This window comes from Phaseolus vulgaris, chromosome 7, assembly GCF_051622355.1.
Source record: "Phaseolus vulgaris cultivar YP4 chromosome 7, ASM5162235v1, whole genome shotgun sequence".
NCBI lineage: Eukaryota > Viridiplantae > Streptophyta > Magnoliopsida > Fabales > Fabaceae > Phaseolus > Phaseolus vulgaris.
The window spans coordinates 4,960,994-4,975,086 of record NC_143504.1 but is presented as its reverse complement, the minus strand read 5'-3'; the positions used below and the strand labels follow the sequence as shown (position 1 = coordinate 4,975,086).

The 14,093-nt window shown below is 39.2% G+C and overlaps 1 protein-coding gene and 1 long non-coding RNA gene across 3 annotated transcripts; one reads left to right on the top strand and one right to left on the bottom strand.

The window, feature by feature from the left end:
* The first annotated feature begins 265 nt into the window (after positions 1–265).
* Positions 266–2,317, top strand: LOC137828921 (uncharacterized). Its single transcript, XR_011084000.2, has 2 exons — positions 266–609; positions 742–2,317. It is a non-coding gene; the product is annotated as an uncharacterized LOC137828921 (long non-coding RNA).
* A 4,446-nt stretch (positions 2,318–6,763) lies between these two features.
* TIC (time for coffee) lies at positions 6,764–13,408 on the bottom strand. Of its 2 annotated transcripts, none has more exons than XM_068635125.2 (12): positions 12,943–13,408; positions 12,414–12,827; positions 12,175–12,314; positions 11,813–12,080; positions 11,340–11,733; positions 11,154–11,214; positions 10,990–11,061; positions 10,642–10,915; positions 10,450–10,516; positions 10,285–10,354; positions 9,833–10,198; positions 6,764–9,728 (listed from the first exon to the last, which is right to left on the bottom strand). In XM_068635125.2, exons 1-12 carry the CDS (start codon positions 13,034–13,036, stop codon positions 7,401–7,403), a joined length of 4,548 nt encoding a protein of 1,515 aa, XP_068491226.2. In that variant the 5' UTR covers positions 13,037–13,408; the 3' UTR covers positions 6,764–7,400. The 2 variants fall into 2 exon arrangements, with proteins under 2 accessions (XP_068491226.2, XP_068491227.2); XM_068635126.2 differs by having other exon boundaries at positions 10,285–10,351.
* Between the last annotated feature and the right edge of the window lie 685 nt (positions 13,409–14,093).

Here is a 14,093-nt window from a genome sequence, read left to right as displayed (position 1 = left end):
TAATAATATTATATTGTTTAGTTGATGTCACATGTTATTTAAATTATTATTATTTTTTTTTAATTTTTCAACATATTTTTTAAGACAAAACCATAAAAAAATTAAAATTTTATAACAATTCAAATGTAATGATAGATATAATATTCCATCATCTTTTGTAGAAATGGTAAAAGTGTCAATTTTCCATACAAAATTTCCCAATTCAAAAAAGTTATAAATAAATAATAGAAAGTGTTGTGAGGAATAAATAGACACATATAAAAGGTTTTGTTTTTGTTTAAAAAGTGATGAGAATTTTGCAAGTTATGGATATGGATGGAATTTGTGCCTTTCTCCCAAATATAAATACACAGAGGAGAGGTGAAAGAGGTGAAAGGAGATGTTGCATCAAACTGAAATCATGTGTGTGGCTCTCACTCAACCCACCAGGGACCTGGGCAAGAAGTGGTCAGAAAGTAACCAAGTTCTTTTCTTTTTTCTTCTCTGTGGTGTGTATGGTGGTGGAGGGGAACCCCATTTGCTGCTCCTACATCAAACTGCAGATTTTATTTGTACCTTTTCTATTTAATGGTTTCTGTTTTAGTGCTAAAGGGAGAGAGGAAAACGCAGGTAAGGAACTTCAGAGTTACCCTTTTTTGCACTGTAACACAATTTTGTAACTCTTTCTAGAGGGGAAGGGGCAGTTAGATTCATATGGTTCATTTTGGATTTGAAAAAGTGACCATGGGTGTGTTGAATCAGGTTCCAACTGGACCAGTGTTTTGGCAAAGTTTGAAAAACCACTGTCATGGGTTTGGTTTGATCTTCAGAATCCAACCCTCACTCTAAGCGTTAAAAATACCTACCCATTTCAGCCAAGGTCATACGCTCCAGAACAGAAATAAAACGTACGGTGTACAATAAAGGCTTCATCTTTTTCACTTGAAGTGGGTTTTTAAGGCTCAAGTTTTCAACTTTGCATCCAACAAATAATGGGTCATCTGAATTTTAGATATCCCTGGAGCAGCGATTCTCCCCCTCTGCCACTTCTTCTGCCAGTGACTGTTATAAAATCTGTTTTTGGTTTCCCCTTTCTTGAACCCTGCTTCAGCACAAGTTCCCATGGTCAAACCCATTTATTTTAGTTTTAAGGTTTACATATAAACATGGAAAAACAAGAAAAATATATTTTAAAAACCACAATTATAATTTATATTTTAAATATATATTTGTAAAACATGTGTAAAAAAGTAATGAAACAAATATAGTTCAGTGGTGGTTACATACTTATTCCCACCCTGTCTTTGTTGATATTTTTGAATAATATCTATACTAGTATTTTATTTTTTCCAAAGTGGAGACAGACCCACAAATTCAGGTTATTTGTCTTTGTAGAGTAGTGAATTCATTTACTCCATTTCTTTTCAACAGTAGAAGCCAATGGTTTAGATAAGGGAAGGGTCCCCTAAGGTTAGTATTCTGTGTTGACCATTCTTTCTGGGTGCAAGTTGAGTGTACAGAAAGAGAGAGAGAGAAAATAATTTGCTTGAATTGAAGATGATACGTTGAGTATCTACCCTTCATTTCTGGTCAACTAGAATTTAGATATCATTGAATTGAAGGCACTTACCAACACAATTTATGCCACTCTATGAAATCTTGTCAAGAATCTGTTCTCAGATACAATTATAATTATGATTATCATTACTTATTAAAAGCCAATATGGACCACCATTTTCTACCCATTCCCCCTCTCTAATCTTATTAATCCTTTTTCTTTTTCTTTCTCCTATTGTTATTCAATGAACTTCAAAAGTCCAACCCACATTATTAGTTATTGCGACACTTTGTTAAGTAGGCTGATAGAAGTGAGAAATCGAGTGTCACAGAGACACACACACATAATGTAACTGTAGAGCCTGCTTGTTCCACTTTCTCAAGTAATCAAAGGACAAGTATTTATCTAAAACACATGTGAATTGTTCCTCTCTTCTTTCCTTTTCAGACATTGTTGCCAAAGCTTTACCCCATTACCTTGTCCCTTCATTCCATTAAATAAAAAAAATAAACTTTTGAAGTTGCCACAACCAACGCCTAATGGAGACAATGCCTGCAACGTGGACTCACCTATTTGCCTTAAATGCATGGACCTTCCAATTAGGCCTCGCATCTTTATTATTTATGCTGTGGGGTACCCCACATCTTACCATCATCTTTCTTCATCCATTTAATACCTGCAATCTGCTTCTTTTCACACATTATACATTTATTTGCTCTTTAGCTTGAATAAATAGGGAAAAGAGAAATACAACAGTACTCTTCCTTTTCATTGCGATTACTTTTTCTTCACCATACGTCTATTCTTCCCCCTCACTAATGATGCATTCAATGACTCACCATGGATATGTAACAAATGGAGACAAACATCTTACATCACATAAAAGACCTACTCGTACAAGGAAAAATAATTAGGGCATACCCTTTCTACACAATACTATTCCTTTTTACTCCTTTTCAAATCTTTAACTTTTTCTCAAGGCTAATGTGTGTACTTAAATTAATGGATAATTAATGAATATAAAATACTATTGTATCTTAACTAAAATATTTTCGTCAACCAATTCATGGTAGCTAAGCAAAGAAGGAGATTTTTTAATAAAAGGAGAAACTATCAAGAGAAAAGATATATAATTAATGCGTGAAGATATAGTTACCAAAGACAAATTATTTAGGTTTTTAATTTCTAAAGAAAAAGGAAAATGTAAGAGAAAATAAAATGGAGGGAATATTAAGGAAAATGTTGTAGAAAAAAACTCTTTACTTCTGTTTTAATCCTAGATGTGAGTTCCAAAATAAAATGTGATACAGTGAAAATATTTAACTCATCAATCAAAATGGGGGAAGACAAATAGCTTTGCGATGTAATGGAAGTGACTGAGATGATCGAAAAATCATAAGAGGTTCCAAAACCAATATCCTAACCTTGCAGTGTAATGCAAGTCTCTATGCATTGTCTGATCATGTTTTCCCTATTTTAACCCTATCCGATGTTACACGTTACACAATTAATGAACTAGTGAATGGGTGAGTATTTTTTTGTCCTTTTCTTTCCAAGGAAGGTGCCTAATAATGGAGAAAATTAAATATGTGCAAGTTGTTTTGAAAATTCTTCCAGCCTCCTAGTAAGATAGAGATGAGACATAAGGAATACAATCTCAAATAACAATAGATATAAAAATTAAGTTATGTTGAACTTCTAGAAAACCTTATGTTAATACTTTAGACACTACCACAAAATCATCAAATAGAAACCAATTTTTAGAAACCAAAATAATTAGTTGTAATAATAACTAAATTAGAAACCATTTTAGAAACTAAAACAAAAATTGGTTTCTAAATTAGTTTCTATTATTGTTAAATAGTTTCTAAATTAATATCTAATTAGCAACCAATGTTTTATCTACCAATTATTTAGTTTCTAAATTTAGTCTCTAAAACCTTAGTTGCTAATTAGAGACCAATTTAGAAACTATTTAACAATAATAGAAAATAATAGAAACTAATTTAGAAACCAATTTTTGTTTTAGTTTCCCAAATGGTCTCTAATTTAGTTACTATTGCAACTAATTATTTTAGTCTCTAAAAATTGGTTTCTATTTCATCATTTTCTTGTAGTGAGAGAATGGAATTAATTTTAAAATATAGTAGTAACATAATGATGAATATTAATTAAAAAAAATTATGGATGGTTTTGGATATTTTTATTGAATATTTCTTGTTAATTAATAGGCGACATTAAATAAGTTACATTCCCTATTAATAAGAGATCATACCAACTACCCTTACAATGTCTCCTCAACCTCAAGTCGAGTAGATGAGGTGAAGAGGTTTATCTAGTGAAAAATTAATAAATAAATTACAATGTAAGTTGTGCCTAATTTGTTTAAGGTAATATTTTTTTCATATCATTTTGCTCTAATCTTTATCTTTTTGTCATGAACCCTTATAAGATCATTGTGAATGGACAACTGGTGGAAAGTGTTCATTGACCGAACGGGTCTAGCTCCGCTAGATTTCAATCTTAAGATAAATTAAGGTTGATCATCGATTGAACGAGTCTAGTTTGACTAAATTCTAGTCTTAGAATAAATAAATGTTGACCATCGACTTAATTGGTCTACTTCAGCTAGATTCCAACCTTAGATTAAACTAAGATTGGGCATCGACTGAATAGGTCTAGTTTGACTAGATTTTAACCTTAGAATAAACTGAGGTTGACAATCGACTGAACAGGTCTAACTCGGTTAGATTCCAACCTTAGAATAAGCTAAGATTGATTATTGACTAAACAAGTTTGCCTTGGTTAGATTTTAGCCTTAGAATAAACTAAGGTTGACCATTGACTAAACGGGTCTAGCTCGACTAGATTCCAATCTTAAAATAAACTAAGGTTGACCATCAATTGAACGAGTCTAACTTGGCTAGATTCCAACCTTATCAACTAAGTAAATTGGTTAATATTTGACTATGGAAGCAAAAGAACAATGAACGTCAAACAATTGAATGATCAGAATGAACTACGTGATACCTGAAGGCTGATCTATCAAGGTATTTAATATTTCTCTACACTTGATACTTTTACGCGTCAAATTTCAATATTTTCACATCTTTAAAGAACATAACGTTTTTTTAGTGTTTGTATCTATCAAAATAAATATTTTCGTACGTCCATAGATCTTAGCGCATACTTAATATTTTCATCTTTTAAGTAAAGATATTGTGATACTTTCAAATGATAGAATAAAAATATGGTAATAACTCGAGATAGAGTATAAGTCCAAAACAAATTCTATTAAACTTAACACTTAGAAACTCATAATGTAACTTGCAAAGAAAAATCATATTCTTTTCCTAATGTACTCAGCTTGAGGTTATGAGGTTGTGTATTGCTAATTTGTTTGATCTCTTATTAACAAGGAATATAATTTATCTAAAGTCAGGGTCTATTAATTATTAACAAGAGAAATTCAATAAAATTATCAAAATTATTAGGCAAAAATAAAGGGATGTATTTGAAATCAGTTTAGAAGATTCTAACTTTAAAAATTAAATAATATTAATTAAGATTTAGAGGATAACAAACAACTAACTATGACCTATAAACTATATTTCACTACGAGTTAGGGAATTCAATTTTTTATTTGAAGTCATCTAAACTTTGAACCGAGATAGATAATGTTATAATGTTATGTTAAATGAAACTAGTGTGAAGAAGGATTGAGTTTATGATATGAGTGAGTAGCGAATTGAAATTTAAGAAAAAGATTATGTATGTAAATTAGTGTAGGGGTGAGTTGTTATTATGTGAATAAATTATAGAAAAGAATAATAAAGATGTGTAGAAAAAAGAAAAGGGAAAATAGTTGTGGAAAGAGAGAGGGAGGGAGTTGGGAGATTGATGGGTTTGAAAATGTGAGGAAAGAAAAAGTTGAATTGTAGGTTGAGTTTTATGAATGATGAAAGGGTGAGTTATATATACTGGGTAGGATGGTGAAGTAACATAAATAATGATTAAAAAATAGAAAGGAAAAGAGTTTTTGGAGTGGGGACAGGAAGGTGCGATAAGTCATAGTTGATATTAGGTGTGGTGAGGTTTGAGGCTTATCTTTCAGTGTTCACAAATTGGTAATGGAGGGAGGGGCATGGCATGGGGACTTTTGCCTATTCCATTAATTGATTCCTTTCAGGGGTCCCTCTGAAACGGAAAAGGACACAAAATATTGTCTTTTTCGGTTTATCAAGAGGGAACCAACTGAAGAAGATCTCTATGCTTTATCTTTGGCCCCTCAATAAAGAAACAGATAAGTGAATAAATGAATCACTCAATAAAGCTTTCAATCTCAATTTCCTATAATATTATTATCATTATCTAATATTTACGCACTCCACCTTTTTTTATTATCTTTTTTAAATTAAAACTTCTTTTTCTGCCATTTCAGCACAGGGAAGAAGTAGATCCATTCCCTTTATGGTTAGTGATGGAAATCCACGTCACTCTCACTCTTCATCTACTTCTCCAAGAACAAGTTTGAGAAAATATTAAAATTGGATTAGCTTATAATAAAAATGAATACACGTGTATTAAGTAGAGAGAGAGGAGGAAAGTTTTTGACATTGTGACAGGTGGAATGTGTTAGTGCTTTAAATTTGGTTATAAAGGGCCTAAGCGCTATGATTGTCTAATGGTGGGGACCTCCATGGAGGGCAAAAATGGAAAGCAAAATCCTCTTACTACGTGGAAGGAAAAAGAGCCTACCCTACCATACCAAGTACCACCAACACACACGCTATTTAATTTCATTTTATAATCATAAATCATAAGGAGTGTAGGATAACAATTTCAATATGATAACACCGAGAGAATAGTTACACATCTGCTATAAATCCGTCAGCCACGTGTGCGATAGTGACAGTAAAGACCACATATCTCTGCTAAAAAAGCAGACCAAATTGTCTAACTCGGTGGAACTTTGTGCCTATCTTTACCACATGATCCGGACCACGCCATCCTTGCGCAAAACCAACCAACCAACCAATCATCCCTCTATTTCCCTTTCTCGTTTCTATGTAAAATCCCCATTATCTCTCACAAACCATTTCCTATTATTTCAAATTCCTATTGCTATTGCTGTTGCTATTGCTTTCCACACTCTCTCATTACATACCCACTGCCTTTTTCACTACAACTCTGGGAAACACAAGAGCAATGCCATCATACCAGGAATGAGGGAAATCATATTTTCATCTATAAATTAAAAAAATAAATTGAGGGTTACTGTAATATATGATCAGCCAGCCACTTACATATTCGTTCTTCCCCACATAGACTTTGTCAAAAAGATGTTTGCTGCTCTAGTAGCCCTAAAAGACAAAATAAATAAAAGAAAAGAAAAGAGAGGAGAAAGAACATGTAGGTAAACTCCATTACATCCCCAAAAGAAGAAAAGGTGCTTCTTTCCCTTCCTTTCCTCCATCTTTTTTTTTTCCACCATATCAACCACATCCTTATAAAAAACCAATCGAATTTTGATTAGACTTCACCATCAACCTTGTCAGATTATAAACACAAGGGCACAAACAAATTACTAAACACAATTCGGGCACATCAATGGTCTGGTCGATTTCCCATCCAAAATTTTGACGAATCCAATTCATTCTATCTTCATTGGCCGTCACCTACTCCAGCTGGCTCTTTTCCACATCTGTTCAAAGCGGCATCAGCATAACACTTTCCCCCACCATCGAGACGACCCCCATCTTTCACTTCAAAATCATATGCCAATTCACATGATTCACTCACTCTAGTTTTCTTCTTTGATCCCCGCAAGCACAGGGGTGCAGCAACCAAAGGATATATCATTCTACTCACCCGCAGGTTGTTTCTGCTCCGCTGGCTTCACTTGAACAGAGGGCACAGAATGAACATGAGCATAAGAAAAGCCAGTAGGAACAAACTGAGGGTGGCTCCCAGAGGGTTGCATTGCAGCAAACTGTGCGGGATGCAAAAGCCCCTGTGTAGGCAAGGCACTGCTGCCTTTCACATTGTTTCCAGCAGGGGAATTGCCGGAAGAACCCGATCGCTGCATCTGCTCAGGGCCACGCCGTGGAAGATAATAACCACTTGGTACAGTGGTGGTGGAAGTGGAGCTGTTGGATTGTGAATGCACGTAAGGATTTGAGAAGAAAAGCTGGGCCTGTGGCAATGCTTGCTTTGACATTTGCTGCTGCTTTTGTTGCTGCTGTGGCAATTGGGATTTACTCCCAGTGCTGGAAGAGGGAGTTAGCTGAGGGACATTGAGTATTGAAGGCACATTCCTGCCACCAACAGGTGATGATTTTCGAGCAGGCACACCAGTGTTCTTGGCTTGCTGGGAGGACAAGGAAGAACTTTGACTTATCTTATTGCTAGCCGTTGAAGCTGAAGTCGTCCTTGGACTACCTGTATTTTTGGACATTGAAGAAGTAGTTGGTGAACCAACCATGACTGGGGGAGATGGGGACTGGGTGGAACTTGCAGGTTGCACTTGTGCTGAGGATGATTTTGGATTTGTTGCAAAAGATATTTGGGTATGAGGTTGCTGGGAACGAGCCTGCTGCTGTGGAATATTCTTGACTGACGAAGCTGGTGTAGTTGAAGCCATGGATGGAGGTGACTGTGAAGTGGTTGTTGCCCTTACATTGTTCTTCCACTGAGTGGAATGACCCACTGCGCTGCCGCTCTGAGGAAACGCCGATACAGCATTAGAAAACTTGGTTGCCATTGAAGATGTAGAAGGGAGGTTATCAGAGTACACATTGCCATTGCTTGTTGATGGGTTCTTGTTGCGGGCGGTAGCTGCAGCGGCAGCTGCAAATTGGTTCTGCTTCTGATGCTGAAGAATTTGCTGCTGATTTCGCTGCATTTGTTGCTGAGTAGTGGCTGCATTAGTGCTGATGGCAGCAGGCATAACTGAAGCAGAAGCCCGGGAAGAAGCAGAACCGAGGTTGAGGTTACGACCAGAGGTATCAATGGCATTGTTGCCACCGGATATTGCCGCTAGTGAAGGATCAGATACGTCTGGCCTTCCGAATGCGATGGATTGCCCCATTGTTGCTGGAATTTTCCCGGGCATTGCTTTTCTCTCTTCGTCCATATTATTAGAAGAATTAACATTTTTCCCTTCCTCAGCAGCATGATAATTTTTCTTCAACTGGGCACTGGCAGCTTGTGCAGCTGCCATTATATGATAATTATGATTACTCTGCATGATTGAATGATTTTGTGCAATAGATGAGAGGTCAAGTCCAGGGGCGCCAGAAACTCCATTGATGGGTGCAAATGACATGGCAAACGCAGGACCTGTTTCACCTCCAGCCTTTGGACCAGGGTGCTGCTGGGATTGCTTCTTCTCACTGTGACCGCCATTGGAACCAGCACCACTTATTGAGGCAGGTGTCATCAAAGCAAAGTTTGGCGTCTGCATAGGCATTGCAAAATTTTGACCATAAATGTTCATGGTAGCACGAGTTAGACGACTGTCAGCAGTGGATGGACTGTCTTCACCGCCCATCTCATACTCAATTTGGCGAGTTGGATGAGAAGTGTGATGATTCGGCCTCTGCGGTGGTTGCTGTTGCAACTGTAGTGGCTGTGATGGTGGGTTTTTGGAGACAGGAAAGCCTTGCAAGCTTCCAACCCCATTGGATCCAGCAGTATTATTATTAGGCTTCTGTTGTTGATTCTGAGCATGCTGCTTCTGAGAAGAGGAGGATCCACTAGACATACTGGTATTTTGATGGACCTGTTGGTTCTGCTGTGACTGAGCAGGAATTTGCTGCTGCTGAATCTGTGAAGGATGTATCATTTGAGAAGAATAGAATGAGCCGTTGAAGAATGGAAAGGCCTGGGCATGGGGAGTCCCACGGTACCCAGGTGGACCACCAACATGTGCTGGAATAGGAAATGAGTAAGCATTATTCTGCAAAATCGCCAAGTACGGAGCTTCATTGCTAGGCATATTTGGATAGCTGAAACTCATTGTTGGAGCAGCCGCAGCACCTGTGCTAGAAGCATTAGGAGGGGCTGAATTCGACACACTGGATGGTGTTCCATTGCTTGAAACTGGCAATGACTTCACAGATCCAGGCCGAACAGATGCAGCAGCAGCCGCTTGCTGCTGATTCAGTGGGAATATGAAAGCAGGGCCATGCTGCAATTTGTGACAAAGCACAAATAATTTAAAAAAAAAAATACAAGACAGAAGGGGGTAGACAAAAGCATTTACAGATTTAGACAAAGAGAGATACACCATACCAAGATATTGCTAGGTGCTCCTGGGGGTAGAGCTTGCTGAAGTAAAATTTGCTTTCTAGATGAATTATCCACACTGGCAGGTTGAGCGGCTTTATCCTTCCCCAAATGTCCTGAAAACACGGAAATACCGTGCCCTTTGTCCTGAGAAGAGTTAGCAGCCCTGACGGGAGCATTGCCGTGCAAGTCTGTGGAGGGTACAACATTAAGATTGCTAGGCTTGGCACCATACAGTGATGCAGAACCTGCTGCTGCTGGCCAGAATGGATTCATCCTCGCAATTTGCTGGTGATACAATATATTCCGAGCAATGTAGCAGTGGGTTGCACACCTTTTTGGCCGAGGCTGATTAAAAAGAAGATGGGGAGGCTACAAATTTAAGAGAAAAATTATTTAGAGCTCAATTCACATTGTTTGAAAATCAAAAGTTTGAGAGGAAACAGAAAAGCACGTACTGGTATAGCTGCAGATGTCACGGTAGTCCCATCCATGGATACAACTCCTTGCAGAGGGGTCATATATCTGCTAATAATGAGATGAGAAGAGGATCACATCAAATTTCCACAGTAGTACAAATATCTGAAACAACAGTGAACACAATAATTGATCTCTCGTCGTACCCCATGGGAGGAAGCCCGCCAGGCCAGCTGGGAACAGACAATGGTAGAGGCAAAGAATTGGATTGAACTGGAAAGAAGGTGAAGAAGAAGAGAGAAACCAAGTAAGGCACCGAGATAAAGAAAAAGGAGAAAGAGGGAAGTGAAGAAAGACAGAAGAAGAACAAGCATTGTTAGCTTCAAAATTGAAAGTACCATTTTTCTCTGAATTTGTTTGCTGCTGCCTCTGAACGTTCTGATGTTGCTGCTTCTTGTTAACCATGCTACCGACATTGCCAATAGGATCCACCCTATCAGCTTTCTCCAAATCAAGCTGCAAGTCAATTCCTCTTTCTTTCTGCACAATACCCGCTCTCTGCGAATCAGTTTCTTCTCCCTTTGCTTTCACTTTTTCCATTTCAATAACCATTGCTTCTTCCTTGTTCATTCTCAGTGCTTTCTCGTCCTCCTTCACCATAGGCTTCGCTTCCTGAACAAACCCAAACTCCTTAAGTACTGATTCTTATACGAAAAGATTCCATTGCTAATACATGGCCCACTTACCTTTTCTGCGTCAACCACCAAATTATTCTCCACATTCCTTTCCGGAGAAGACCTCAATGGAGGAGGTGGTGCCTGAAAATAAAAAATATCCTACTGATGAAAATCCATTATTTAAAAAAAAGCACGGAATATCGGAGACAGATTAGGAAGAAAACGATAAGCACCATCAGATCTATCTGGAACTTCTCCTCCCACTGATTTTCATTCTCGGATATAGATGGATTCCTGAAGAACCAAAAAATCAATAAAGAAAGATCAGGATTCACATTCAGCGCGAACTCAACACAAAAAGGATGAATGATTAAAGAAAAAACGAAAAAGAAAGAGTAATAAAAGTCGATGCTGCTCACGCTTTAGTCGCTTTCACATCTTCCCGGTCATCATCTGCTACTTGTCGCATAGGAGATTCCTTCTTTGGCGACTGAGGAGGTACCACCACCTCACTCAACCCCACATCTTTCTGCTTCTCCGCTTCCTCAGACACCTGCTTAGACTCCGACGACGCGTTGCTGTCTTGCTTCACCGGCTCCAGCGAAGCCTGAACCGTTTGAGAATTCACCAGATTGATCGCCTCGGTAGCCGACCCAACGTTGTTCTTATCCAAATTAGAAGAAAAGGTTTCGATCTTTGAAGGCTGATCGCTCTCAGCCTTCGTCGTTGACGAAATGGGACTGCTCCGGACGCTCAAGCTCGAAGGATTCTCATCCTCGTGCTTCACCGGTCGCGGCCGTTTCCTCTTCGGAGCTGCAAAGTTAAACCCAAAAGAATAGTCAATAAGAAACCAAAAAACAAAAAAACAAAAATTGCCGAGAGAAAATCGCACCAACAGCAGAGATGGGTGTGGCGGAAGAGCTTGAATTTTGGGGGTTGGAGATCGGTGACTTTGCATCGGTGGAAGATTTATTGGGTTCTCGGGAATCAAACTTGGTGGAATCATTGGCGATGATTTCTTGTTTCGACGGTCCCTGAGGTTGTCTCATCATGCCGTACAACACTTCCGCGATCTCTATTTCGATCTCTTCCTGCGCCGAAGAAGATGGCTTCGACGTCGTCGTTTTGGGTGGTCGAAACTTGGCTCCTCCATTCTGCTTCTACACCCATCAAAACAACACTGTTAGCACACTTACATCAATACCAACACACCACACCACAGTGAGACTCTCACACCCGGATTCCGAAACTCACTATCTTCTTTCTAGCCGAAGCGTTAGAAGACGAAGGCGAGGCCGCCCTCACCGGGGAGGTCGACGGCTGTCGGTGATTTTGCTCCGCCAAGATTCCGCTGCCGCTCGAAGCCCAGCATTCGTGCGACCTCTTCGTAGACGCTGCGAACAGAAACAGAAAAAATAAGAAGAAAGGTGAGCGCATCGACACGCGGCGAATTCAGTGAGCGTTTCTGAATTGGATGGTTTTGCGGTTTTTACCGGAGCGTGCTTTCCTGGGGACGGAGACTCCGATCATCTCATCGGCGGCCTTCCACGTCGACGGCGGCGTTGGTCTAAAAACTTTCGCCGGAGGGAAGCTCTTCCGATGGTGGTTGGAGAGCGAGGAGGGGTTGAGCGGAAGCATTCTGACTGAGGCGCTACCACTGCCGCCGCCGCCGCCATCCTCGTCGTCATCGTCATCTTCATCGTTGATACTCTCTTCCGAAGTGTCTTCGACGCCATCTTCTCTGCTGCTATGCATCAACCTATCCCCTCTCCTCTTCTTGCTCCGACCCAATCGATCTCTTTCCCTCTCCCTCTCCCTCTCCCTCTCGCGATCTCGATCCTTTTTCCCAGTCCCTCCTCGATCTCGCAACCTCGATGGCTCTTGCAGCTCCATCGTTCCATCTTCCTCTGCACAAAACAAAAATACAAAAGAAAAAAGAACAGCCACACATCGTGAGAATCAAGGAAGAGGGAGAGAGCGAAGGGTAGGGTGGTTATTGAGATCTGAGAGAGAATTACGAACCTGGTGAGTCTCTGAGACTGTTAGTTCTGTGCCTTCTTCTGGTTAAACCATTAGCGGCCATAGTGTTTCTTCTTGCTTCTCTAATCCTGTCCATTCCACAACAAAAATCCTCTCTTTCCGCCGAATCAGCTACACCCTCTCATCAACAACCATAATCACCTGCACCCCAAATTCGCAGGCACGGAGAGAGAAATTTTGATATTTGATATTTTCAACCCCTCAAATTTGATTCTCTCCACAAAAGATCGTCTTTTCCTGTTATCAAAAATTATCAGAGAGATCTTAGGGGGGACTGCTACGCTATGCTATGCTTTGCTTATCTCTTTGTTACCCCTTCTTCTCTTCCTCTAGCTGCTGCTGCTGCACCACTCTTCGCTCCTCTATCTCTCCTCCCCTTTTTGTGCTCCAATCTCATCTCTTTCCGCTATTTCACTCTCTGCCAAACCCACTCCAAAGACTCCTGGACGGTCACGATTCTCCACCGCGTCACCTGTTACAATCCCCACCCTTCTTTACTCCACCAATCCAACGGACACCCTTTCCTCATGACATCATGGCACCACCTCAACCGTCCATCTCACCACTCATGCATTACACCTTTTAACCTTTTCAGCGCATCACCTCCATCTGTCCACTTCTCTCTCTAACTTTCCAATCTTTACTCTCTGCCAATTTGGTATGATATCATTTTGTTTAATTATTCAATTAATGCAACAAATGAATGTCTTATACTTTGAATTTTATTTCGCTGTTACGTTACAAGGGAAATTATTTTTTTAGAAAAAAATAAAATAAAACCTCCAGCGGTCACCTGATATAACCGGTTGCCAGGACTTTGGTAAAAGCAAACATGAAACACCACCATCACAAGGAATCTAGGTGACCGCAGAAAATATCGTTGCCACCAGTCAAATTCTTTAATTTGATTCCATTTTTACCCTTTCCCGTTTTTCTCATTTTTTAATCGATTAGACATATTTTATATTTATCATTTCAGAATAGACTACACTAGAGGGCCCACCTTGAAATAAATAAAAAACCAAAAAAACATTTCTGTTCTACGGACCAGATCCTGGTGTTATCAGTAACACATGCTTTTTCATCGTTGGATGGGTCCGACGTGGCACTGGGTATTCATTGAAAAAACAAGC

Bases quoted from the DNA above. Each gene is read 5' to 3' on its own strand.
- TIC (XM_068635125.2), bottom strand. From the start codon at position 13,036: ATGGACAGGATTAGAGAAGCAAGAAGAAACACTATGGCCGCTAATGGT. The intron at 11,062-11,153 runs GTGCTTATCGTT...TTTTATTTTCAG, and splicing joins AGTTCCAGATAGATCTGATG to GCACCACCTCCTCCATTGAG. The intron at 9,729-9,832 runs GTATGGTGTATC...CACAAATTGCAG, and splicing joins GAGCACCTAGCAATATCTTG to CATGGCCCTGCTTTCATATT.